Here is a 27314-nt window from a genome sequence, read left to right as displayed (position 1 = left end):
GATGGAGCCATCAACTTGCGTTGCTGCCCTTCTTTTTTCCCGAGCTAAACACATGTTTGTGTGTTTTTCGTTCTTCCTGACCGAGATAACAAACAAGTGCAGTGCAGCGAAGCACCGTTAAGAGCACGCGGATGTCACGAGAACCGGTTCTAATCGGTAAAAGGTCAGCCAGTAGTAGTAGTAGTAGTGTATCTGTGCTACTGAGAATATCACGCGGAAGTGGTGGTCTTGCCCAGGAGGGTTTCAATATTGACGGGGGAAAGCGACGCGAGGAATTTCAAGATTTCGAGAGAAGATTAGATGAGGTGGCTTACCCGAACGATTGCAACACGTGCAGCGATTCCAGTTGACCGATCTGCTGGCGCTTGACCAAACGGACGCCAGAGTGTGAAACGGCCAAGAACTGAACATCAGCGTGTTGTCGGGTACCCTGGCAGAAGGAAGGACAAGAATCGCGAATGAATCATATGCGGGCGATGGATGTAAAAAAAAAAAAAATAAGGATAAAGAACACTTACCGAAACGGGATAGAGACGAGCGAAATAGAGTGGCCATTCTTTGGCCATTTCGACAACGTTGCGCTTGAGCGTTATTTTGTGGTGGCCATTGGTGGCGTTCTCTGGCGAGATGCCGTAATTCTCCAACATCTTTTGAAATTTCAAAAAATTGAATTGTCAAAAGCTGCAAAAAATTCTAAACGGTGAAATTGCAATCAAATTTTAACGAACCTGTTGCATCTTGGCACGGTCGTCACGACTGATCCTGAGACAGGCGTCATTGTACGTATCTTGAACTACTTGGCAGAAGATCAAGTGCAGTCCCAGTGGATGGACCAATGCGTTCTCCGACGGTGAGAACAACTTGATTGACCAGAACAAACACCACCAGAGATTAACATCGAAACACTTTTCACTCGACATGCGAAGAATGTGCATACCTCTTTGCGGACGTGAAGCGTCCAGGGGACGTTATTATAAGTGAAAAACGGAGCGTTGAGAGGTCCGTACAACTTGGTGTGGATGCTCTCCAGGGCTCTTGTAGCCAGTTCGTCGTCGATGGATGATTTACGCTGATCTTCGTATGGAAATGAAGCCAATAAACGAGGCTCCAATCCGTTTGACAAAGAGACGCCATTCGATTCCCTGCAATGATCACCAGGTTAAAAAAAAGTCCAGGTAAAAAAAAAAGAATTCAAGAAAATTTTTACTGCATGGAATAATAAGTGGTTGGTGGAGATGAGGATCGTTGGGCCGTTTCAAACTGTGATGACCGCGTATTCGACGATGACATATCACTACTACGACGAGCTCTATCCACTTGGTCGGGCTGGATGAAAATGAAACATTTAAAATAAAATGAAACAGAAACGGAAACAAAATAATAATATTCGTCACGAACGGGAGGCCTTTGGTGAACGGCTTTGATCAGATCACTTCGTTCCTCGCACGAAGCCCTCCGGGTGATGCGCTCTACCTCTTCGACCGAATCCCATTTCCGTCCGCTCAGCTGTTGCTGCAACATCAGGCGACGGTTATCTTCCAGTTTACGGACGCCGCCTGTTTCGGTGCGCCCGTTCGGTTCCGGCGATCTTTCGTTGGGTGGTTTGGACGTTGCCTGATGGGCAATGGTCACCAGTTCCAGTTTGGCCCTCATCTCCGAACTGATTTTGAGTTTGCCGATACTTCCGGGCGAGGCTTTGACATCCCTCAGTTGACGGACGGGGCTGACGCTGCGCTCTCGGCCCTTAAAGATCGACAAAGCATTGGACGAATCTTGAATCTCTTCTTCCGGTTTAGGTTCCTCAGACTCCATGTCGAAAGAATCCCATTCAACACCCTCGTAAGGCTGGGCGTTTTCTGACGACTGCAAAGTGAAAAACAAAAATTAGTGAAAATACTTTTGGATTTAATAGAAATGAAATCATCGTACTCGTCTTCGTTGATTCTGTTGCATCTTGAATTCAAGGAAGCTTCCAGTGAGCTGCGGAACGGCCGGATCGTCATCCGAACGCGCTGGCGGCCATCTCCATTTGCCTATGCGCACAGTTTTGGCCCGTCCGTAAGTGTCCATCAAGTGATGAGATGCGTTGGGGTCGCCGAAAATTGGCTCTGGCGGCAAAGGCGGTGGTGGTGGAGGTGGAGCCCCCTGTGTGATGCAACAACGTAGAAAAAATTAATTACATTACATTTTCGAGTTGTTTTTTTAATTCCAAGGGTGGAATTATTTCCCCGCATCTTCCTCAGACTCTACAATTTCCTGGGCGGAAATCAAATCATTAGCAAATCCAACTCACCTTGAAGACGGTAGGTTCGTGACTTTGGCTTAACTTGCGTGAGCTAGAGACATGCTCGGGTGTGCTGTCGTTCGGCTGTGCGCATGCAAATGTGGAAAAACAAACAAACAAACAAACAAAAAAGGGACGTCATGCAACGTGCAAAATCGGTATAGCCGTGGGAAAGAGCAACAATAAGAGAAAATGACCAAATTCTTGTCCATATAAACCATCACACAGAGCACGACAATGGACAAGAAACTCAACCGTTGACAAAGAGCCGGTCTGTAAGCATTTAGCAAAAGTAGGTGATGACTTGTGTGTGTGTATGTGTAGTCGTACCTGTGCCCGTGAAAAGGACTGGCGCGACTCCAGAACGGGTAGCCCCGATTCCCTGCGTGATTTCGGTAGAATGGGAGCGGGCACTTGATCGCCCTGACCGCGGGAACCGCTCCTGGCCAGCACTGTCGAAGGTCCTTCGATGCGCCACAGATCGGAATCGTCGTGGATGTCGACTGCTCGACTGCCGCCCTGCAAATGAATCAACACGTTCGTCATTCTATGCGCTAGACTTCATTCAAATGTTCACTCTCCGTGACGCCACAATCCTTTTTTTCTTCTCATTCTCCAGCAAGCAAAGCAATCATTCTCTTTTTTTGTTGTTGTTGTTGGCAGAAAGATTTCACCTGCTCGTTATCGTCATCATCACCAGCTTCCTTGGTAGCTGGGCGCTTTTGAGCGGCGTCCTGGCGAGCGGTAGCCATGGTGGAGGAGACATGCATCAAGACGGGAGACGTGGGCGAAACGGTCATGATCAGAGGAGCAGAAGTAACGGTGGAAGGTGGTAGAAGTGGTGATGGGTGGAGTAGGGCCGGCTGGCTCATGCAAGACGGTCATTACAAACGTCCAGGAGGAGAGCGGGCGTGTCCGATAAGAGACCCAGGTGGAAATGATCACAGCCGAGAGAGAGAGAGATGAAGAGTAAAAGTAGAGAAAAGAGAGTATGATTGAAGGGCAACACTCAAAGATCCCAAACAACAAAAAGGAAAATGTAAAACTGCGTGCAGTCAAAACAAGTCGAGCAAACTACTACTAAAGAACCAACCGCAAACAAAACGTTGGAAGAAGGACATCAAAAAAGTGTGTGAACTACTCAAATCTACTCGGGTTTTCCATCTACTACTACTACACAGTGCGGCAAGGTGAATTTGTATCTAAAGCCATTTAAGTACCGTATTGAGTAGCTGCTGAAGAGCTTGATTCTGGGCCATCAATTGCTGCTGGATCTGCATGTTCTGGGCCACTGCCGATTGGAGAAAAGCACGGCTCAAGTTCTGTTGCATGGCGTGATCCATACCGCTGGTCGGCCCACCGCTGTTGGAAGAATTGGGTGCACCCATCGATGGGAATCCTATCGAATACGCAATTTGAACCAAATTTACTAATGATTTCTAGTAGAATGTTCTTCAGAGAGTGGGGGCAAACGTGGTGTGAAGTTTAGTCATTTAAAATTAGATAATGAACATGTCCGTTTAGTCACGAAAAAAAGTACAATGTCAAAATACGGAATAACTATGCAAGTGCTGGTTAAGTGCCGGACAGATAATTGTTTTTTCTTCCAGGCCGTTAGTTCAAGCGGAACGGTTCTATAATTGAGTCATTTAAAAGTCAATGGCGTTTTCTTTCACTTATTTCTGGTCCACTTGTAATGGATGAAATTAAAAAATAAAACGTGGGAGGGAGAAAAAACAAATGAAGTCGTGATGTGGTCACTGGAATGACGATGCCCGGCAAATTTCTTATTTAAAAAAATAAAAATAGGAAAAATGGTTTTGTTTTGTTTTGTTTCTTAGTCGTTTTTCATTTGCCCGTTTAGAGTGAAGCTTAGCTTTTGCTGTGCTGTGTTTTTACCTGACGGCAATTGAAAGAAAGGTAGAGGACTACTGGTGGTGTAGGGAAAAGAGAAAGGCGGCACGGACGAACTCTGTTGTTGCTGGACCGAGGCAATCTCGTTGAAGTACTTGAGTCCCGCATCTGGCATTGGGAAAGGCAGTCCAGCGTATGCTGAATCACATACACACAAAGAGAGAAACAAAGGACAGACGGAAGAAGGAGATCAGTACACTGATCATTTGGTTTACAATCGTCCTGGTATGTTTTTGAGACACAACTATGAAATTTTGATCTAAGTGTTAATTGAAATGAATTGAAATTTTCTTTTTTGTTGTTGTTAATATAGCGCCATCTCAGGGGCAGATTTCTTCGCTTTCGAACAGGATCGTCTAATTCCTACCTCCAAAGAATCCCGGCATCAAAAGTGGCGATGGTGACATCAGACCGAGCGATTGCTGCGGAGTGCCGATGTTGATGCCGATCGGCTGGAACGGGGCTTCGCGAGACGGACTCGAATAACTCTGTCCGGGATCCTTCAAACCTTTGCCGCCACCTTGAATGAGTGCGGCCAATGAATCCACTTGATCGGCTCCTTCCAAATCTTCATCCGGTCGGATATCGGCGATGAGATTATCCACAAAATCAGTCACATCCGCAGGTTCTTTCCACTTCTGACTGCCTCCCTTGATGGAAGCGGCCAGGGATCGAGCGTCCGAGTACTCGTCAATGTTTCCGTCCAAGACGGGCATGAACAAATCATCCAAATACTGGTCCACGTCCGAAGACTGCGATGGAACACGAACTCGACGAACGTGAGACGCTGCAGCAAAATGAATCAAATTTTTAGTCAACGACGTACAACAACTTCAAAGATATTGCGGGGTAAACTTACTCAGTGAAACTGTTTCACTAGTGTCGGACATGGCCGAAGATTTGGCCAAATGTTCTTTCGATTCGGAAGCGTTACGGGTCTCAATGTAGGCCCTGGAACTGTGGACGGCCCCCTTGGTCTTCTTGCCATTGCCCTGCGGAGGCTGGGCTTTGATGAATCGGCCATTGTTTCGGCCGTTGTAATATTCTTCCGTCTTGGCGGGCTGTCGTCGATTTTCCAGGTCCGAGCCATTGTCTCCCGGCGTGTCGGAATCACCTCCGTCCGTCCGCTCTTCTGAAGTTCGTCCGCCTTTCCTCTTTGACGGTGAATGGCCGTTGGATCTGTAAATGTAATGAATTTCATTTTCCATTCAGGCAGGCAAATGAAATAAAAATCTAATTCTCCATACCTTGAGCTGGAAGATTTCTTTCGTCTTGGCTTCTCGTCCGGCTCGGACGAATCACTGTCCGTAGCCCTAACTCCAGCTTTGAGATTCTGCTGGCTAAAATATCTGCACAATCAAAAATGAATGGCTTATTAATATCCCCATTGTGTAACGCATTGCTCATCTTCCAAAAATAGAATTGCAACGTCATTTTTACCTGCTGTTGAGGGCGCTGCTACTCAGTCCCAGTTTACTCCATTCAGCCTCTCCACCAGCTGTTGCCGGTCTGGGATGGTGATGTCCACTTCCACTGGGGAGTGAATAAAAACAAGAAAATTACACGTCTGAACAGACCACAATGGCGATTGTTTGTTTTGGTATGGGCACTCACCTGTGACGATGGCTTTCTGAGCGTTGGACCAGCAAACTCTTGTTGCTTGCCTTGAGCTTGTCCATTGAGCGGTACCTGTCGTTGAGTCGACTGCGTGACAGTCCCATTCTGTTGGTCACTTCCGATTCGTTCCCCGATTCCTAAATGAAAAACAATCAGAATAAATAAGCTCGGCAATTTGAATTTTCTTTTGAATTTTCCCGGTACTGCTGAGAAATTCAAAATTCGATTAAACAACAATAAACTACGACTACTACAATGTTAAAGCGTGCAAGGAACCATGTAAATCCGATTAGCTGGGACAGAAAGCAACTAAGTTTAGTATATTAAAAGATTATTGGAATTGATGAATTTCGGTTGGGTTCTTTAATTGATTGTTTGTTTGTTTTCAATGATTAGTCGAGAAGACTCACAACATGGAGAAGGTTATCCAAACTGCGACTCATTTTGGCTTGGGAGCGGTTCTGTTCGCTCTTGACGAAGCGCTTGCCGCCGCCGACGACAGCAGCCGAGCGTCTACCGGGCTCGTCCCGGTGCACGGCGTACGATGAATGTGCCCGGCCTTGCCTGTTTGAATTCCGGTGCTGAAGACGGACCAAGGCGACGATTCGAGGTGTGTAATAAGGACACACACATAACAAGCCGGGGGTTATTGATTGTGAGAAATCACAACGCAGAAAGCTGCTTTAAATATTATACGAGAAAAGTCGTAGGCGTCTAGTCTAATTTTCTCAAGTTGAGAGTAGTAAGTGAACGTGCAGTTTGAACGGGGTAGTACGGGGTAGAAGTTGGTAAGGCAGTGTAAGCGTTTGGAATGGTAGGAATGTAAGAGTAAGGTCTACTTTGAGGATTATTCAGGTAAAGATAAACAAGGTCTAAGTGATTTCATCGAATTGGTCAGTCACAGTCACTAGTGGTTACTTTAAAAAAACAATAATTTACAATGAATTTCTACAAGGATCTTACCCCATTTCTCGACGGCGACATTCCGTTGGGCGTCCTGGGCGGCCCGTAAGCATACGGGGATTCGTTTTCGTTCCTAGAATTCAAGAAATGTCCTCCTTTGTGAATGGGGAATGCTGGTGGAGTCTCCAACTCTGCGACGACGTCCAGGACGAAATCCTGGCCGTTCAGATCGAAGAATTCGTCAGCCTGAGCCATGCTGACTGTCCAGCCTTCTGCCTCGCTGCCTTCTAAACCTCTGGCGCGCATTAGCAACGAAGCAACATTCTCGGCTGTCGACCAAGATTCGACGCCTGCGTGTCGACTCTCATCTGCCCAGTGTGAGAACAAAAAAGTAATTAAAACCACAGGGTTAGACAGTCAGTGTTGAGCCGGAATATTGATAGACAGTTCCCGTAATAAATACCGTCAGGGTAGCGGGCCTCCAGCGCCATATTGACGCATTTGCGGTTGGCCTTCCATTCCATCACCGTTGGCGGGTAAGCTCTGGCCAGTGGAGGTTCCAGTGCGTACGACTGCATCAATTTCTGCTGGCAGATGGCCCGGTATCCATCATACGCGTGATCGGACACGTACCTAATGGGAAAAAGAAATCAACACGTTGAAAGATTATTTTCCAATGCGCAATAAGAGAAAAGAATCGTCGAATGTACTTGAGCAGGTATTTGTAGAGGACGGGCGACGGAGGGAAAGCGGACAGGCAATTGGCCATGAGGTACCAGCAGCGGGCCACGGCTTCAGGGTCTTCATTGCGCCACGTTTGGTTGCAAATTTGACAGTAGATCTCGTCGCGCAATTGTTCCCGCACGATGCCTTTGTGAACGATGTAATTTCCCAGCGCCAATTCACGTTTCCATTGCGCCTGATTCCCATTGAGAGAGCCGGCTTTGGGCCCGTTGGCGAAACGCAGAATCAACTTGAAAATGGCCAACGAATCGGCCGTGTCCGCCTCGGAATTCTTGGGAAGTAGAGGCGTTTGAATCGGGTCTCTCTTGGAGCCCCACAAGTGCGACTAGAGTGAAAAATGAAAACGATTACAATGTTTATGTCATTGCCGTCACGAAACGGGATAAACGAGATTTACCTTGAAGTAAATGCTGGTGAATTTGGTGAAAGCGTGATGGTCCAAATCGTCGGGCAGCTCACGTTCACGTTCGGATGACGGAACGGCGCCGACGACTTTAACGACGTTGCGTTCAGAATGGATGGGCTGCCAATCGTCCAGTTTACTGTAGATAAACGCCAGTTCGGCCGGAATCTCCAAATGATTGAATCCAGCCATCGCCTTGGCTTCGCGCTCCATTTCATTGGCCACGGCGCGAGGATTGGGTTGTTGTTGTTGTTGCTGTTGCTGTTGCTGCAGCTGCTGCATTTGATGGCTCTGCTGCATTTGTTGCTGTATTAGTTGATGTTGTTGCTGTTGTTTAATGTTTTGCTCCCTCGTCGTCACGCGTTCTTCTTCTCTTCGCTGGAGCTCTGCCCTCAGTTCCTTGTACAACCGTCGCTGACGGGTGGCGCGGAATTGGGCCTGGGCAAGGATCACTCCTCGGCGGATCGTGTTGAACCGCTTGCGGGCCTGGTAGCGACGGACCCACGCTTGAATCACCACTGCACTTCGACGTTGAGTCAGGAAGTCCTTCCTGAGCTGATACGTCCGGACGGCCCGTTGGATCTTGATGGCTGCATCGCGCATCTGATCCAATCGCTTCCGTTCGATTTGCTGCTCCAACGCTTCGCGCATAAACACTTTGGTGGTGCCGAGCTGGAACTGGTCACCCTGGGCGTGTCTGTCCAGCACAATGCGACAGATGTCCGGGCCTGGAGGATTTGGGCTTCGAGCCAAATTGCGTCGCTCTCTTCTCGTCAGCAAGCAGCGATAGCGTTCGATGAAATGGTGGAATTTCATGCGAACCGGATAGCCGTTTTTACGGATTCGGATCGTCTCCAACATTCCAGTGTAGCGCAGCTGCTCCAGGACCACGGGCAAATCGAAGCTCATGGGAAGCTTTTCCCTGTTGGGCTTCAAGCAGCGGACAAACCAGGGGTTGCATCTAGAACAAAGAGAAAGTCGTGTAGATAAGAAATCACGAAGAAACATTGGGTTGGCAACCGCCAAATGATTTGTGACTTTTACTTGGACATGGACTCGAGCAAAGCCTGGAGCGAGTCGTGGAATCGGGCAGCCACTGTTGCCGTCCTGGGTTTCATGGTGACAAATCGGCCGTCGCCACGATTGAGCATCTTGCTCGATTCGTGAGCTTTCTTCATATCCTGGAACATTCTCGATAGCATCTAACAATTTGAACGACTATTAGTAACGGTTCAAGTGTTTTATTAAGAATCAAAAACTTATCGTCATCACCTGGATTCGACTGCTGATGAGCAAATCGACCACATCGGGTCTCAACGTGTCACGATTCTTGTCCAGGAAACCGTCGGCATTGTACCACACCTGGAACGAATAAAGAAATCACGAAATCGGTTAGAGAATGACCAAACTGATGTTTCAATGGAGACATTAAAAAAAAATTAAATAAAAACCCGCCCCACGGACCTGTCCGGCGTAATGTTTGATGCCAAATTCCATGGACGACATTCTCGGCCGGAAGTAGAGCTCGTTGAGAGCGTGATTGTAGTGGCATTTCTCCAGGAAGGAGCCGTCAGTCGCCTTGGGGAAATTGGATTCGTCGTCCAACAGATGCAGGACGCCAATCGGCTTCTTGGCAATCAGACTAATTACCGGTTGGTTATCCTATTGTTGTTCCAGCCAATAAAAAAGAGAAGAAAAAGAAACGTTAGCCAACGTGTGAAACAGACGTACAGTATACAAATGACACATTGCCATTCTTTTATATTTTGAATTCTTACCGTGAACGTGATGGTCTGCCACTCGATTCGCTCTTTGGCGTACTCTTGCTGCTCTAGCTTGAAAATGTGCTTGTTGAAGTAGAACTGCAAATTCTCGTTGGCGTAGTTGATGCACAACTGCTCAAAACTGTTTTCCTGTATCAAACCAGTGTCAATTTGTCATTCGTTTTCGTCACTAGAGCAGAAAGAAAATTGAAAACTTACGGGGAAGTCCTCGAAACCAAAGATGTCGAGGATGTTGATCGATGTGGATCGTTCGCCCTTGTTGACGATCGAATTGACGCGATTCACCAGCCAACCGAAAAGCGAACTGCGAAATAAAAAACAAAATTATGAACATTGTTCATTACCGTTTCATCAACAGTTACAAATTATCAGTGTTTGTTAGACCCCCTGGAACACCCAGAATTCACCACAGTCGTTTTGATATCCAGCTTGCTTACCTGTAGAGAGCTTTGGCTATGGCGTCACGAGCATCTAAGGCCTGATCGATGTTCAACGGCGTGTGTAGTTTTTCATTACGGGCCTCCTAAATTCCAGTCAATCGAATGGTGCGGATGGGATTCGAGAGCGAAAATAAAGGAGAGACGTCATTGTATAGGTGAAATGATAGGAGAGAGAAAGTCGATGATAGGCTTATAATAGCATCATGATATCATCAGATGGAGAGACAACGTACGGTGGTTTTGGTGGTGAGAGCAGCCACGATGCCGTCGGTGCGCAGCTGGAGCAGATGGCTCACCCAACGGACTTCGGCGTCTGAGCCCATCTCCACGCCCTCCTGGCCGTGCTTGAGCGCCTTGCGGTGGAAAAAGACGTTGCCCAGATGCAGCACTGCAGGGTGGTGGGTGAAAAAGTGGTTCCAGATGAAAAGTAGTATCATAAACAAATAAAAAAATGGATGACGATGATTATTAGACGTCAGATTCTTTTTTTGACAACTTTCATCCGCTCGGATGAGAATAAAGTCGGTCGGTCGTGACCGTTAGAATGGTGCCACACAACAAATAAAATCTAATATTGTCAGTCAAAAGAAGCATGAAAATACAATACAATACCGGAAGCCAAGATGCGGAAGATGACGTCTTGTTCTTCGGCGTTGAACCCGAGAATTTGCATAGCCGACAGAAGAGTCTTGAAGTCTTGACCGTCGTGCTTGGTAGCGCTTTCGCAATGCCCACCCTATTTCACGGTTGTTTATGCAAGAAAAGAAGAAAGAAAGAAAAAATATACGTTATTACATGCCGAAATTTTTCGTTCAACATACAAACAAAATATAAGGAGCGGAACAATAAACTGCCGACTAATTTTTCATCGTCACACAAAAATGAACTGCCAAGGTTTTTTGTTTGTAACGGCGATTTGGTTTGTTTCAGAGCTGATGCACGCGCTCTACTTTTGCCATAGAAATTCTGCGCGGTCGTCTCGGGGTTTTTAAAATTTGGTTCGTCTTAGTTATATAGTACCTGATTCAGGTAGAAATAGTTGTCGGCGGCTGTCAGTCCATAACGTTCCTTCTCTTCTGGGCGCAAGCCCTTGAGCAGTTCGTAGAAGACGTGGTAGTTGCGCTCGTCGGCCGCGTGAGTCACGATCCGCGATTTTTCCAGGAGATACTCGGTGATCTTGGCCCCAGCGATCGCTCCACTACATCACGAGAAGAAACATCGATTAGTAATTGTTTTTGTTTTTTCTCTCTCTCTTTTTCTTGGATGCAATTGATCGCGTCATTACAACGGCACTTGGGGGGAGGAAATTACAACTCACTTTCTAAAGAAAATCTGCGTGTATTTGCCGAAACGAGACGAGTTGTCGTTGCGGACGGTTGTGGCGTTGCCGAAGCTTTCCAGCAGCGGTGAAGCCTCGAGGATTTGCTCCGTCACGAGCGACGAAGAGGATCGCGACCCCGCACCTCCTCCCGATGAAGTCCCGCCCGGGATCTTGCTGTTGTTGACAGCGGCCAGGTATTGCATAATGAGCTTGGTGGCCTCCGTTTTTCCGGCTCCGCTCTCTCCGCTGATGATGACCACCTGCGGTTGGCCGCCCGGCTTGTCCCGGCTGGTCATACGGTCATAAGCGGCCGAACCGATGGCAAACAGGTGCCTGACGAAGACAAAAAAAAACAAAACAATGAAGAATATAAATTTACCTTCTCACCAAAAAATAAAAAAAAGAAACAATGAAAATCACGCATGAGCTTGACAACCCGCTTTCTCATTACCCGTCCAAACATTGACGGACCTCCCGATTTTCTTTCAAGGATTTTTTTTTTATTTTTATTTTGCTTGTACCAAAAAGCCAACCAGTTTTTTCTATTTTTTTTTTCACGATTATTTATTTGTTTTTTTTATTATGTCATTCCACACGAGTGGCAACCGAAAAGGACAAAATGTGAGTTGCTCAACCTGGAATCTCAGTCATTGTGACGTTCCAGCAGCAGATTACAAATAAAGGAGAAATGTTGTTTTTTGGTTTTTGTTTCTGGTGGTGAGGGGGTGGTGGCTGCTGTGTGGTCGGTTTATAAGAATACAGATCACATGGTAACGCAACAACGGCTTTCTAGTCTCTCCCGCCCGTCAGATTTCAGCTTGCGGGAATGAATGTGGTTATACACTACAGTCTATTCATTGAGACGGAGCAAAACAACAGCAACAGATAACAATTCCGCCAACCCCCTCCCCCCCCCCCCCCCTCAAAACCCAACGACAACAACAATAATAAAAAGAAGAAGAAGAAAATTAAAAATAAGACTCACGGTGGTAAAGTGCCGAGAATCTGGTTCTCGTATTTCTTCACCATGTCCAATCCGTAGATGTCGAACATTTTGTAAGGGTTGACCGACACCAGAATGTTACCGGTGTAACTCTGTGAAATGCGGAGAAAGAAAAATAACACGAAAAACATTAATGGGAGAATTCCGTTTGGGTTGGAAAACATTTTCTTTGCAAAGTAAAAAAAAAATAAATAAAAAAAAAGAATATCCTCATTTCCCCTTCACGGTAATATGAGTCCAACGTCTCACTTACGTAAATGTGTTGTCCGTCGTAACGGACTTTGAGATTCCACAGGAGGGAGGCTTCATTTAAATCCCTAGTGAAGAAAAACAAACGGAAAAATTCAATATTAGAACAGAGTGACGAAAAACCGGACCGACTTGTTGATTTTATCCATTACTAGAACAGTGTCGTGTAATGACAAGGACGTTAGGCAAAGAAACGGGACTGTCAAAAACCAACAAGAGAGAAACACTAGTGCAACTTACGAAATGGAAATCATGTCCTCGACACCGCCCTTGCCCAGATCCTCGCGTCTCCTCAGACTGCTCAAGTTGGTCAGCGTGAATGTCTGCGGCTGCAAAAAAAGAATAGTAGAAAAAAATGAAAATACAAAAAGTCACGCACGTGAAGCAAACGAAGTCAACGATAGATATCCGATGACGCAATCAAACGATAAACTACACAGCTCTCGTTGTCATTGTTCATTCTTTTAGACCTATTAACCATTCACAGTGTATACAATGACAGGTTACAAAGAGAAAACCATGAACGAGAAATTAACGAGCGGCACCGCAAGGAAACTCAAATAAAAAAATATATGTATTTTTAATAAATAAAATATTAAACGATGTGGTTTCACGGTGTTTAAGATCGATCTCAATTTGACTGGTTCAACCCTGGTGCGCGCCCATGTTGCGCAGGGACTTGTGGGCGGGAAAGTTCAAAACGAGTTTTCGATTGGACTCGATAAAATAAAACAAAACACAAAAAAACTTGCACTAGCCCAACAGTTGAAATATGGCGATATTTTTTCAGTGTCCACATTAACATCGAAATTTGGTGGCCAGCCGAAGCATTTTCATTAAGAAACGGGAATCTATCGAATAGCACTCGTTCGTATCTCTCACTCGTAGGTTTTTATTTTTTCAAAAAAAGATCTATAAACACATTAAAATGGACGAGGAATGAAGGTTGACCTGGTTCCTATTTCTTCTTGGAAGTCGCGCAAGTCGTGCAAGGTATCCAGTTTCGACCGTTCGTTTTTATCGCTCCTTTTTGGCCGGGCTCGATTGAAATAAAACATTGAAATATTCAATCGGACAACATCGACAATGCGCGTCTAACTCGCTCGGCTGTCGTGTTCAGCTGTAACTAAACGGACTGAATTTATTCGATGCAACAACAACCAAAAAATAAACGAATTCTTTGGCATGAATAATAAAGCAGAGAAAAGAGAAAGATCCATTTCGGCACACGCCGGAATCATCTAATCGTCCATCAACCAGGTAGGGGGAAAAAAAAAGGAACGAACTCGGCGTGACTTCCACATTGAGCCATTTCATCTCTCAACTGACGACCGAGCGGAGACTTTATAAATTGCGTAAGGGAGAATAAAGAATAATCTTCCAACATTCCACCTGTTGTTGTTTTGTTATTTCTTTTTTTTTTTTTTCGGGTTGTTATAGCTGCGGTCGGGGTATTCTCGACCGACGGGTGGGGCAATAAAATACTAAGTTAATACTCCAAACAGCTCGTTACAATGCGAACACGACTGGAGTGGAGAGACTTTGGCTGCCCGGGTATAGAGAATGTGTTTTAAAAAAAAAGAGAGAGATAGTCTTCCAGATGGAAGCGAAATGGAGCGTGACCCCGTTTTCATTCAACACACGGCGTGTCTTAATTCTTAGTTTTTCCTCTCGACCTTCCACACTCCTAAACAAGAGTCTCTCACTCCATGGCTGACTGTTGAGGACGAGACGTGTAAGGAATATTTTAATCGTCAAACTCAATTCGACAAGGCCTTCGTCGTTGTCGAGGAATTGAATTCACCCAAAAAAGGCCATTGGATATATTTGTGTTTGAAACTGTGTAAGTCTTTCACGAGGAGAGATTGTGCGTGGTACTAGAGAGAGAGATATGTTTTCCAGACACAGTCTCCGATTAGAATCGAAAAGTTGACGGCCTCCACGGATAGCCGGTTGAACTTGCTGTTTCTCTAGCGCTCGTTTTTGGAAATTTTCAAATCAATGTTGACAGTTAGCCCAAGATAAAAGCTCAACCAAAAAATAAAAATAAAAATCCGTTTGAATATTGCGCTCAACAATCTGTTGTTGGTAAAACAAACAAAAAAAACGTTCTTATTCTCAGAAAACTTTTTTTTTCTTCGACTCCATTGTCCATGGGGGAATTGGCCAAAAAGAAAAAAAAAAGTCAAAAGGAATATAATGGTTTTTAAAAATATCTTCCCTACTACCCCTGACTGTGAGCTCATAACGGTGTTATGTGTGAAATAGAGCAACCGGAGCTCTTTTGCTAAGACTTTTTTTTTCTTTTGTCACGCTCTAGAAGAAACGGGACGGCCGGCCGGTCTGTCCGGCTCCCCCAAACAACCTCAAAAAAACATCTTACGATGGAAAAAGAAATAAACAACAACTTACGTCACTTATCAACACATTCAGGGCTAAATGAGCCAGCGGAGCGATCGGGATCACTAGCGGAGCACTCAAACCAAGACTATCGATATCATCTTCGTAAGTCCAGTCGGCTGGACATTTCGTGTAAGTCCCTCCGCCTCTAACCGAGCCGGAAGTGAAATAAGTGATGGTCTGATCTTCGGGATTCTCGTGAAATTCCTCTTCCATTTCTTTCTCTTCAACCTCCTGTGGCGTGACCAAGGGCGGAGGTTGGTCGCTCGATCCATTCGAGCTCTCGACGCTGCTGCTGAACGAGCCACCGGTGGTTTCCCCGGAGGAATTTTTACGTTTCTTCTTCTTTTCCAGCCATCCAGCGCATCCAGTGGCGCTCATTTTATCCTTCTTCTTCTTCTTCCGTTTCTTCTTGGCTTTGCTGATGCTACTACTCTGATCCAGCGAACGGTCGGCATCCGGCGTGCTGGAGACGGAAGAGAGTCGTCGCCCACGACTGATCTGTTTCATGAAAATATCCCGAAACGACGGATACCGTTTGGCTACCGATTTGCGACTGTCCCCACCGGAAGGCAACGGATCGACCGACATTTCCAGCGTGGTCGGAGTCGACAGAGAACCCGTTTCTTCGCTCCTGTTCCCATCCAGCGCCAAATCGCCGAGAACCAGTAAACTTCCGCTGGAACCGACCGAAGATCGCGGCGAATGCGAGCCCGTAGACACGGCATCTTCCGGCCCGGTTCCGATGGAATCGGTCGAATGCGGGTCGACACTAATCGTCTTCATTATTCACGCACCAATAAAAAAAAACTCAAATCACAAAAATCCGCAAACGAGTGGGGTGGAATTAATCCGCACTGGAAGAGGGAGGAAGAAAGTGTTGAAAGTTTCTTCTTCTTCCATCCAGCCGGAGCTTGTTAACAACACAACCTGTCGCCTCGTCGGCTGGCGAGTTACTGTCAAGAGCAGGTGAGCAGGTAAGCAGGGCACGCGCTCTCTCACTTTGCTCACTTGTTTTCTGTGAGGAGCTCAAGGAGAAAATGGGCAACGTACAAGTCGAAGCCCAGTCGACCGCCTGCAGCCAAGAGAGAGGAGGAACCTTCTCTCTGCCAGCCGCCAAAATTTAAAACCAAAATAAACAAAAAACTCAACATGGGAACTGTTACCATCCAATAAGGACGTTCAAAGCGTATCCTCGATATCTTATCCAATCGCTTTTTTTTTCTCTGCACTTATTCGTTTGTTTTTTGTTTATCAAACGCGGGACTAAATATTCGCCGCTGGCGATAGAAGATGGTCGGTATGTTCCAATGTTCCGCTCGGTTGACCAGAACAAACACAAAATATACTTTCAAACAAACAAAAAATAAAAGTAGGCGGTGACTTCATTTTTTCTGCTTGTCCCATTGATAGGATAAACAAACAAAATAAAATTATGCTACTTATTTTATTTTTCCGCTCGCCGGAAGAGAGAGCTAGACGGTGGTGATGGCCAGTGGGTCGTCTTTAAGAAAGAAAAGAAAGAAGTTGCTTTTTGGTTATATTTACGTATTCCATGTACGTTGTGTGTACATTGCCAGACGGGAGAGAGAACAAAAAAGTATGGACAATTTATTATATCTTTGGCTTTTGCCGCCATAACAACTATAGTTTCCTATTGAGGAAATTAGGAGTCATCGAAGAATGGCGTCTCGGTAGTAGCGGTTTTATTCCGTTCTTTTTTATTTTGCCTTTTGTTGTCTAGGAAGAATCAAATAATTTTTGTAAATTTTTTCTTGTTTCTTATTCTTCACTATTTTCGTCCGTGCCATTTGCGGTTTTCGCATTTTTTTTGTTGGTGTTTGTTGCTCTTGTATTTCAGATTGCTTTGTGTCCGGCAATTTGCATCTTCCCAATCGTTGCGCGGAGAAAGGGGAAATGATGACGCAAGATAACGCATAGATGGTAGGTGTAATATACAATTCCCCCCGCAAGCGGTGAAAACCCCGTTTCGACACTTTGGCCCAGCGCTTCCACGAAAGAAATAATACATTCTTTTCGTTTTCATTTTTCTTTCCTAATTTTCAAATTTCCCGCGCTCTTTCAATCTATTCCAAGCTTCATGAGAATTTCAGGGGGGAAAAAAAGAAGACATCGCCAACAAACAAAAGGAAGAAAAACCCCAAAAAATAACGAAAAAATGTTAATCGAGACCGAAAAGAAAAAAAAAAAGTTCAGTCGATAATTTCATAAAAATTTTCCAGTAAAAAAATATAAGAAAAACTTTCTCTCTCTTTTTTTTTCTTCTTTCCTTTACCGACTGCATTAATCGAGCTCGTTCACCGTTTTTATACTCACCCACTACGCTTTAGCTGTTTTGACATTAGCTAGACAGCGTTCCATCTTCCCGACCTCACGCAAAACAGCCAACTACTACCACCACCATACTATACTAGTCGTACCGCATTCGGCGATTAAAGTCCGATTTCTTGCGAGACCCTTTTTTCTCTTCTCCTGACTTATCGCCTATTCAAGCCCTTACGTTCGTATGCGCATTGTATATTACACTACACATCCCCATTTTCGTTCAAGTCGGGGGGGCCAATGTGGCGAAAGTTTCCAGAGCTCAAGGCGGACGTCCACCAAAAAAAGCTCGTTTAGAAGCAAGACATAGCGACTGGCCTATTGTGTACATGTGTGTGTGTGTGAGAAAGTTTTGAATAGAGCGAGTCCACCAATCCACGGGCTGGGCTATAAGAAAAAGGAAACGAAAAAATAACAAGTTCTCTCTCTCTCTTTCTCTCCCAGCGCATTACTTATTCAATTGCGAGAAATGATCCCCGGTGTCGCATTTTCTCTCCCGACCAAATTGGAAAATAAAGAAGGAGGAGGAGGAGGGCCATTTCTGGTTGTCACGTTTCTCCATATTGCATGAAAACAGACTGGCGACATTGTATAATCAAATTAGAAAAAATAACTGGAACACCAGCAAATTGATTTACAAGGTGGGCGGAGTGGCGAGTGCCGCAACTTGGGTAGTCGCAATCATCACAAGAATGATCCGCATCTCTTTATTTTATCCTCATTGGATTCTTTTAATTCATTTGAAGAAAAAAAAGGAGAGAGAGAAATAAAAAACATTCTCATTCCCATCCAGCGGAAGCCCAAGGGAAGCCAAATGAAGCCAAGTACAATCTGTTCCTTTCTTTTATTCTCAATTGAGAAGAGAGAATTGTTGAACTCTCCTTTTTGAATGAAAGACGCACAGGTAGGGGGGGGGGGAGATACATACAAAAACGCAATGCACGTTGTGTATATCTAACGATGATCAAGTGCGTGTGAGAGCCGGGTGAAAGAAGCGGCACAGATTTCTTTTTCACGTTTGCAATCCTCATCCGCTGGCCGCTGTTACTGCGGTGCATTTCCCCAGCCACTGGTTTTTTTCCTTTTCGTTTTTTAGTCAAAATGAAATATATCGGAGGAGGGTCATTTATCTGCCCACATCTCTCACAGGTGGAACGAGAACCTTCTGATTTTTGGCGCCGATTTCAAAATGACGTCGGACGTTACCAGACTGTGCGGAAGACAATCTTTTGCGGGGCGTCGCTATTGCCGATTTTTAAGTTTCTTTTAAAAAATAGTGAACTTAACAAAAATGTTTGTATAATAATACGACGATGATGGAATGTTTGTGTACGTGTGTTAAAATTTAAAAAAATAAAAAAAGAGAGAGAAGAAGGAGGAAATTCTTACCCCGGAGCGGACCGACGACCCAGTTGGCCCGTCCGAAAAAGCTCCTCGAGTCATAAATCTCTCTCTCTCTCTCTCTTCTCTTTCCTGAAGAACTTTTAAAAGAAGAGGGGAAGAAGAAGAAAAAAGAGAAAGAAGGAAGAAGTCGGAATAAATAACATTAGCATCGGCTAGTATATGTAGTATGGGATATTCTCGGCTGTCGCTGTTTGTTTTGACTGTGGCACTCGAGGGCCCTTTTATAAATCGACAGATTTTGTGGCACGGATTATCAGTCGAACGGAGGGATCGGTTTGAAAAAGATTAACGACCAACACTTTAAGTGTCGGCGGGATATTCTTCTAAGCAGCGGCTCTTGCAGGTTGGGCCGTGCCCAGCCCGGTGACAAACGGGGCCAACAGCAACGGGCTGGGAAAAATTATACGAACAAATCGCGAGAAAAACAGCCACGAGCTTAGACATGCGATATTCGAATAATGATTTAAAACCCAAAACAGAATGAGAGAAAACTAAAAGAATGACTAATAACGTGCAAATGGCCAATAAAACGGCCATTAAAATGAATGGAAACAATAACAAAAAAAATCAAAAAAGAGTCTCAGGTGTGCTCGAAAGTTTTCCCCGTTGGTCGTCGCATTTGCACGCTAGGATTAACTCGATAATTTTTTGAACCTGGCAATGAAGTCGTGAAATCGTTGGCTGGCCTATAAGTAGATACCCGCGCTTGGTCAGTTTTGTTTCATTTTATTTCCATTTTGATCTCAGGTGGTGGCGGAAGGCGGAACAATCGCGGCCATCCTCATCATTTCGATAAATGGCCAATTGACAAGTCAGCGTGAACGTTGATGGGGGGTCAACAACTCACGTAACACGACCTCCTTTTTTCTTATTCTTCTTCTTCTTCCGAGAACACCAAAAACACATCAAACAAAAATCCCTTTCAAATTCCCTTTCTCTTCCGACGCTTTAAAAAAAAAAGAACTTTCCGACGCGCTAACACCGCCCGAGGGCTTTCGTTCAAAAATAAAGAACAGTGCTGCCATCTTTCCTTGTGGAAAGCAACCACAAGTCGGCAACAGATACACAAATTCAAAAAATAACTAAAAACCGCTAAAAAATAATGAGCGGGCTGATGATAGTTGAGTTTACCTTGTTAGTCAGGTTGGCGGCTGATTGGATCGTCACCACCTGGGCTGATCGGTGATACTCGGTCACGACGCCGGGCAGCAGGTAGCCCAGGTTACACGGGTCGAACCACACCATCTCTCCCTGAAATGATAGTAATAATAAAAAGAAAAAACATAAGAAACAAGGCAAAAATGAATGGGTTTGTTGCTTGCGGTTAACAAAAAGGCGTTCTATCGATTAGCATGGCGATAAAAACACAACCAAAAAGAAGAAAAAAAAAAAGACTGGCTCTCCATTAAAATATACCAGTAGGTTCTGTCTGAGTCGGGCAATTAATAATCATAGATTGTCCACGATATACCACAAACACTGGGAGGAAATGATGTGAGTTAAAAACCAGTCGTAAACTGATATTAGCCGATGGTAAACTCCTTTGGCAAGAGGAAAAAAGGTTGGCCACATGTTCATATTTAATTCCCATAGAAAAATGAAATGAAGAGTTGCGCTTTTCGTTAACTTTCGAACAAAACAAAATTCTTTTTTGGTTGTTGAATGCAGTTAGGTTGGACTATATGGAATATAAGAAATAAGGTAGACGGGCCCAGCCGGGCGAAACGGATCAGCTAGATAAACAACAAACAACAACCAGACTGAGGTGGCATGAGTGAAAGTAAAATTCCTCCTCGTCGTCTCTGTCCTGGGCGTCATCGAAATGGCCGTCTTCTTGGCCATCGGCTGTGGCTGCGGCGGCGGCGGCAGACAAGAGTCTCGGATCCGGTAAGCTGGGCAGCGGCCGATCATGCAAGATGGGAAAGAGCCGCTGCCTTTGCCAATACTGCTGATCCGCATAGTCTTCCAGCAATAGCGGATCGAACCGCCGCTTGTCCGTTAATCGCACCGTCCCGCTGTCGACGTAACTGCTGGCCGACAATGGAAAATCCAACGGATCGGCCGCCGTCCGCCTTCGCGCAGACTGTCCGCGCGTCAATTTCGGGCAAAAGAATTCGCCGATGGAAAAATGATGATGGCCGCCACCGCCACTTTTGGCGGCGGCAGCGGCTCGATCGTCGCTCGTCGCTCTCGGCTCCCGGCGATCGTCGCTCAGATCCTGTCGAAACACTTGGCCCTGACTCAAATGAATCAGCGAAACGGGGGCCGACTGATCCGAGCGCTCGAACGATTCGTCCAGCAAATCCAACGGCCGCTTGAACGTCAAACCGAAACTCGTGAAACTCACGCACGCACTCTGCTGCTGAACGTCCCATTTGTAATTGAAACTCATCCGCCGCTGCGGACGTCCGCCGTTCTTGCTTCCGCTGCGCTCCATCCCTTTTTTCTATTTAATTATTTTCACGCTAATTGTTTTGATCGCAACATCACACGAAAAAGTCGACGAAACTCACAAACAAAAAACAAACACAACCGGCCAGATTGGTCACCGGATTCCGAATGCTCGGGTCTCCCACCGACTGAAAAAGTAAATAGGAAAAAAAAAACACACATAAAAGGAGAAGAAAAATGCCGACCGTGACGTGATGACCAAAAAGAAGAGAGAGAGAAAAAATGAAGTAGCAACTAGCGTAACAGACGATCCAGCAGCACTCCACCACCACTACCCGACGGTTTCAATTGAATCGATCTTTATTTTTCCTCGAGGGCAGCAGCGTTTTGGGTGAAATAATTTCTTCTTCTTCTACTCCCGCACGCTTCTTCTTCTTTTGTTAAACACAGTCAGAGAGATGGGATATCGAGAAGGGCGTCCCCCATGTGTGTATGATACACACACGCTGGCTATTTCAATGTCACTGACCGGACCATTGAATATCCAACCGTATAGACACGGGGATGAACAAACCGCGAACGAAGAAGAAGAAGAACACAGAGAAAGAAAAAAACCCACACGCCATGCACACACACACACACACACTTGCGCATGGTTAACTACTGTTTTGGGTGTCATTCTTTTTGGTTCTTTCTTATTTACGGGTATTGCTTCCTATCTGTTTTTCTTCTTAGTTTATCCGTTTGTGTGTTTGTGCGCGCGACAAAACCGCTTTTGACCTACAAATGTAAATAATTATAGCGACGATTTGAAAAAAGAAAATACTCTTTTCGGTGGACTGGTCAATGCGCTCCCGAATATGCGTAGTAATCAAACGCGACGTTTTCCAGTTTGATCAATGTTCCAGGACACACAAAATAAATCATATTTGCCTATTAAAAACATAAAGAGAGCTTGAATACATACAACATTCTGAGAAATGTTTGGAAAGCATTCTTCAGACATGACTGCTGCAAGGGACTATTACTGACTCGAAAAATCAAAGAATGTGTCTCACTACTACTCACGGTCCGTGAGTCTCTCTTCAACAGTTTGAACAGGTGTCGGCACAATGTAAAATAAAAAAGTTCTATTCCCACTTCACGACTTTTCTCCTTATTCTTCCCTCCATTTTTTGGGAAGGGGGAGTTTTAGTTATTATTACGATCGTTAGACGGCAGACGGCTTTGAAATTGGAAACGGACAAGGCCAAAAAATCCGTCCGCATTTTTGGTTATGACGCAGAAACACGGCGGGTAAAAAATAACAAAATAAAAATAAAATAAAAAGATAACGCCAAATTGAATTTCCTGGCCCAGGTAACGACACCGCAAAACGACCGGGAAATCGCCAACCGCCCAACACTCGTTGGGTTCCGTTCCTGTTTCTTTTTGCTTGACGAAATGACGAAAACATATTTTCAATCGACAATTTTAGACAGAAATTAAGAGGCTGGAACGATTGGATATAACGGCCTAGATCGCCATTGTCGCCATCACGCAATTGCGACCGAGTCCATTTGACACGGATCCGATAACACATCAATATCGGCGCATCGCTGTGCGTGTTGTTTTACCTTTGCCGGTTGTTTCGGTGTAGAACCATCCGAAAAGTGTGTGTGGAATGGTATACCGAGCTAGAACGTTCCGGGCGGATGCTTATATCAACTTGACGGAAATATTTGTAAATGGACGAGATGTCAAGACGATTGCTGCAAGGAGAAGAAGACGACGACGGATATCGACAATATAAAATCGGTGGAGAAGGAATTCCTTCGTCATCTTTTCTCCGCCCGTCCACGGTGAACGACAATAGGTGCGTGACGATATAAAATACTGCGTGAGTCAAATGGCGGCCATCACAGTCGTTCATTGAACGAACGCACGACCGTGTCGGAGACGGGCAATAATACACAAGTCCGCCATTTCTTTTGAAAACACCAAACAACAACAAAAACAAAAGCGGACTGCATGGCCATTTCCAAACAGTAAACGCCATCTAGCGGCCAATGTTAACACTACCGAGAGATATCAACGCCAGTCGCAAAACACTTTTTTACACCGGAGAACGGAATAAACGATCGGTCACAAAAACCCCACCAAAAAATATTACAAATGGCCATTTTTCTTATTACCTTATCAAGATTGACCTTGGTGGCGGCCATCTTGGAATGTGTCTCCTCTTCTTGAGCAACAACTGAAGCCCCGAAGACACCGGATGGACAGTAGACAACCGGCTGAAAAAGGGCCGGCTTTTAAAGAGTTCCGTCTTTCTTCTTTGCACACAGGTCCGCCGCCGCAGTATAACGACACACCTCTAGGGCTTCTTCGTCATCATCTCTGTAAAAAGAAAAGAAACAAAAAAAAGGTTTAATCGTGTGCAAGGGGAGTGGCCGTTGATTCAATCAAAAATTCCTAACGCATCAGATCAAAATCTCGATTTAGAAAAATGAAATTACTCTCCAGTAATCAGATAATGACATCAATTTTACTTTTGAAACTACTAACCAAACGGTTTACTTTCACCACTTGGTTTTTTTTTCTGTTTTTTTTCAGGTTGGGTGGGGCTAGTAGTAGTAGCCGTTACGCAACGACTGGCATTTGTCAATGCCAAAACAGGTCCCACGTGTGGCGAATTTTCGTTTTTTTCTTCGCTGGTCGAGCGGAAAAATATTCACGAAAAAAGAAAACTAAATTGCCGACTAAATCAGTTGGAATTTCATTTAACTACTGTTCACTTTTTTTTCGAAAATATTAAGTGTCTGGAAGGAGCAGCCCGGGACCGTCTCGGAAAATCACACGCACGAACGAAACGCAACTGACACTTGAAAAAGGGCGACGGACGGAAGAAATCGGTGCATTCGTGTGTGTGTGTGTGTGTTGCCTATTCTTTATTGATTGCCATAGTAACGGTAAAGAAATAACACACATCAAAGAGGGAGACCTGCGGGCTGGTTCTCTTCTAGCTATTCCGCCGAAAAAATGAAATGTGTCTATAAGGAGTATCTCGAACTTGTAACAACAACAACAACAACAAGAGCAACACAGCAGTTCACAACAACACCGGAGGGAGAGACGACCACCATTCACAGCCGGCAGCGTTAATGGTTTTCCTGACTGTTGGTGAACACTATGCTTAGCTTAAGCAAAGAAAAAAAAAATCAAAATAAATTGGCCGAACTGAACTTGTTGCACACGAAAAAGGTAGTACGAGCGGAGGGAGGCCGGATGTGTTGGTATAGTATCAAGCCGGAAATGTTTTGGGTTGTTGTTGTCCCGAACGGAATCGACCCAATGGTTATCCTTACGTGTGTGTTTTTGATTGTGATATGATTGAGGTTGTTGAATAATGGGACACAGGTAGGAATAAGAAAAAAACGGGACCTTAGAATTCTTCTTCTTCTTCCCTTTAAATTCATGTACGAAATGTGTGTGTACACTGTTCGCATAATAATTCTTGTTCGTGTGTTCACATCCTATTGGAGACTTTTGGCCCAGGCGGGGGGTAACAAATAACGAAAGAAATTCCGACTCGTACCGGGTCTTATCGGTTTCGCACGGCTCACCGTTACATTACTAAATTCACCGGAGAAGAAGCGACAATCGCGCGCAGATATTGTAGAGATTATAAGAGACCGAAGGCACTTAAAAGGAAACAATACGCTCAGTTCAAAAGGTGGTGGTGGCGGTGGTGGTAGGAATGACGCAACTAGGAATGAAAGAAATGTTTTTTTAACTTCAATTATGCCAGAAATGGAAACTGGAAGTTGCTGCCTCTCACCACCGCCAGGGTCGTTCAGTTCCAGACTTCCAGTCTCTGAAACTGGAATAGATGCAGACGGTTGTTCTTTTTTTAAAATCCCTTGAGCTACTGAAATTGTGCCATAAAATGTCTAGAAATAGTAGGAGAATCTGGCAAATAAAATAAAAGACTTAAGGTAAGGCACTGCGACTATCAAGACGTGATTAAGGCCGTCGTTTGGCCGCAAGAGAAGCTACAAAGATGTCGGTAGGTGGTGGCGGGAGGGTGGTTTCATGAGGAGGGGGGGGGGATATCATTCTCTCACGTTCTGCATTTCACGCCCTGTCGTCGAAATCACGCTATCCTCGACGAGAGAAAAAAGAAAAAGGGGAACATGTAAGCCCACCCACCAAAAGTTCGTTCGTTTCTTTGCTTTTCTCTTCAACGACACCATATTTTTATATTTCACGCCGGTTACTTTTAAAATTAATAAAATGTCAAATTCAGTTCCTAATGGGAAAAGTTAAAGAATCACAATCAAATTGTGCAATAACACCTGATTGTTTTCGTGAAAGAAAGAAAAAAACAAGTTTTTCCAAAAATTGCCAAACACACCAAAATGGCAGCGTAACACAATGGGCTGAGAAGGAAGAAAAATTATGGGCAACTGGCATTCCTTTAAAGAAAATGTCTATACCTGCTGGAGAATATAATAAAGAAAAAAAGGGAGTCGAGGGCCTCTTTTATTCTGTCGGGGTGGAAGGAGCTGCTGGTAAGACAAGAGGGGAGTCTCGTACACATGGCCCAAGGGCAAAGCTTACCTGGCTTATTGACCCGTGCTCGAGATTTTCTACCTCCAAACTTTCGATTCTCTCGTCACTTTTGTTGTCCGAAGGCTGTGCAAAAGAAAAAAAACCAGTTCATCCACAAATCACTAGTACACACACACAACAATAACAGCAAGTGCTAATACAATCACTTTTCCCGCTGGAATTGAATTAGATTCGTCGTTATCAGCAGCACTTTCAGTCTGACCGATGAGGACGACTGCCAAACTCCATTAGCCTGTGTAATTTCTGACAAATCACCAGCTGAAATGTTTCTTTTTGGGCAGTAGTAGTGGGAGGAGGAGAATTTGGTGGTCGGTGAATCAGTGTCCGAAACGAGCCACACGAAAAAACACTTTTGGCAATAAGTTACTTCTCCTTCCAAGCGTAAAACAAACTCTGAACAAGTTGAAGCAAGGAGGAAGAATAAAAGAAATGACAAAACCGCACATCCACACACACACACACACAACACACTGGTGGGCTGTTGGCTTTTTTTGGCAGCAGCTCGGTCGGTTAATTTTCCCAAAAAAGATTAAAAAAGGGGGCTAGCAGCCAGCCATACAACAACCAACTTCTTCTTGGCCAAAAGGTGTAAGCACGACTGACTGAGCGCCCTCTCTTCACCATGCCCATCAAGGCTATTGCCGCCCCGGCCCTGCTATCAAGCTTCTCCTAGTTGCCGACAGGTGGTGTACACTACGTATCGTCTGCTAGCAATTCGTTATACTTTTTTACAGCCGGCGAACTCATTGACTTTCCATACGGCTTTCGGCGATCATCAAAATGGATAGTTTGCAGTTATGATCCAAAAAAATATATCTTTTGGAGAGCGTGATTGTAATAATAATCCCGTTTTTCCATCTCCTTTTTTGGGGGTGGTTGGGTCGTTTTTGGGTGGGGTCGCATACCAACACACACACAAATGCTCTACTGAGATATTTCCCTTTCACTTAGTTGATTGACTCACATCTTATAGACTATTTGATTTTTTTCTTACTTACGGGTTGGGTTGATTATGCACAGTATTTGCATATATTTCTTTTTGTCGAGTGACATCATTGGCTTTCTTCATGCATTGATGGCAAATCACCAAAATGGATTTAATCCTCGAGCATTGAATTCTATACCCAAGATCCTGTACAGGGGCTTATAATTCTCCGGGGGGGAAATGGATTACAATAGGTATTGAGTGTGTAAGCACAGGAGGATGCTGAAGGTTATGCATGTAATACAGAATTACTGTTACACAAATTCCATTAGGGTTTATCAGGTATGGTGCACACCTTTAAGGTAAATTTGGATTTAGAAAGGAAAACGGTCTAGATATTCACTTCTCAGGAATCGCCCTGTGATCTGTTGGCGAAGGTCACTACTTTCTCGGAATGAATAAATACAAAGAAGTAAATAACATAGTATACTAGCTGATATACCCTATTGCGTTAAATCTCTCTCAGCTAGGGACTTTCAGTTTTCTCTTGGAATATTTTGATCGAAAATGGGAAA

General features: G+C 44.7%; 2 protein-coding genes across 7 annotated transcripts in view; both read right to left on the bottom strand.

Moving 5' to 3' along the window:
* LOC124327106 (cytochrome P450 4C1-like) overlaps positions 1 to 27314 on the bottom strand; it is a 204788-nt gene that overhangs the window by 52495 nt on the left and 124979 nt on the right. The window lies entirely within an intron of this gene.
* On the bottom strand, positions 293 to 26420 carry LOC124326967 (unconventional myosin-XV-like). Of its 6 annotated transcripts, XM_046785701.1 has the most exons (39): positions 25955 to 26420; positions 25803 to 25877; positions 23375 to 23579; positions 19941 to 20060; positions 12903 to 12991; positions 12667 to 12730; positions 12396 to 12505; positions 11408 to 11743; positions 11110 to 11287; positions 10702 to 10825; positions 10323 to 10477; positions 10087 to 10172; positions 9848 to 9953; positions 9644 to 9778; positions 9330 to 9527; positions 9138 to 9227; positions 8910 to 9067; positions 7860 to 8826; positions 7429 to 7787; positions 7182 to 7351; positions 6779 to 7086; positions 6226 to 6396; positions 5813 to 5952; positions 5639 to 5731; positions 5446 to 5547; positions 5058 to 5377; positions 4566 to 4985; positions 4184 to 4336; positions 3505 to 3683; positions 2959 to 3147; positions 2615 to 2803; positions 2294 to 2368; positions 1930 to 2145; positions 1399 to 1863; positions 1208 to 1326; positions 938 to 1142; positions 729 to 860; positions 519 to 647; positions 294 to 430 (listed from the first exon to the last, which is right to left on the bottom strand). In XM_046785701.1, exons 3-39 carry the CDS (start codon positions 23402 to 23404, stop codon positions 311 to 313), a joined length of 7200 nt encoding a protein of 2399 aa, XP_046641657.1. In that variant the 5' UTR covers positions 23405 to 23579; positions 25803 to 25877; positions 25955 to 26420; the 3' UTR covers positions 294 to 310. The 6 variants fall into 6 exon arrangements, with proteins under 6 accessions (XP_046641652.1, XP_046641653.1, XP_046641656.1 ...); XM_046785696.1 differs by lacking the exons at positions 19941 to 20060; positions 23375 to 23579; positions 25803 to 25877; positions 25955 to 26420 and adding an exon at positions 15075 to 16027 and having other exon boundaries at positions 293 to 430; XM_046785697.1 differs by lacking the exons at positions 2294 to 2368; positions 19941 to 20060; positions 23375 to 23579; positions 25803 to 25877; positions 25955 to 26420 and adding an exon at positions 15075 to 16027 and having other exon boundaries at positions 293 to 430.

The sequence above is a fragment of the Daphnia pulicaria genome, chromosome 2 (assembly GCF_021234035.1).
Source record: "Daphnia pulicaria isolate SC F1-1A chromosome 2, SC_F0-13Bv2, whole genome shotgun sequence".
NCBI classification, from domain to species: Eukaryota; Metazoa; Arthropoda; class Branchiopoda; order Diplostraca; family Daphniidae; genus Daphnia; species Daphnia pulicaria.
The sequence above is the reverse complement of the archived record's forward strand: the minus strand, read 5'-3'. Positions and strand labels throughout refer to the sequence as shown.

Bases quoted from the DNA above. Each gene is read 5' to 3' on its own strand.
- LOC124326967 (XM_046785696.1), bottom strand. From the start codon at position 15,848: ATGAAGACGATTAGTGTCGACCCGCATTCGACCGATTCCATCGGAACC. The intron at 10,173-10,322 runs GTACGTTGTCTC...ACTGGAATTTAG, and splicing joins CTCTCACCACCAAAACCACC to GAGGCCCGTAATGAAAAACT. The intron at 2,804-2,958 runs GTGAAATCTTTC...ATTCATTTGCAG, and splicing joins ATGATGACGATAACGAGCAG to GGCGGCAGTCGAGCAGTCGA.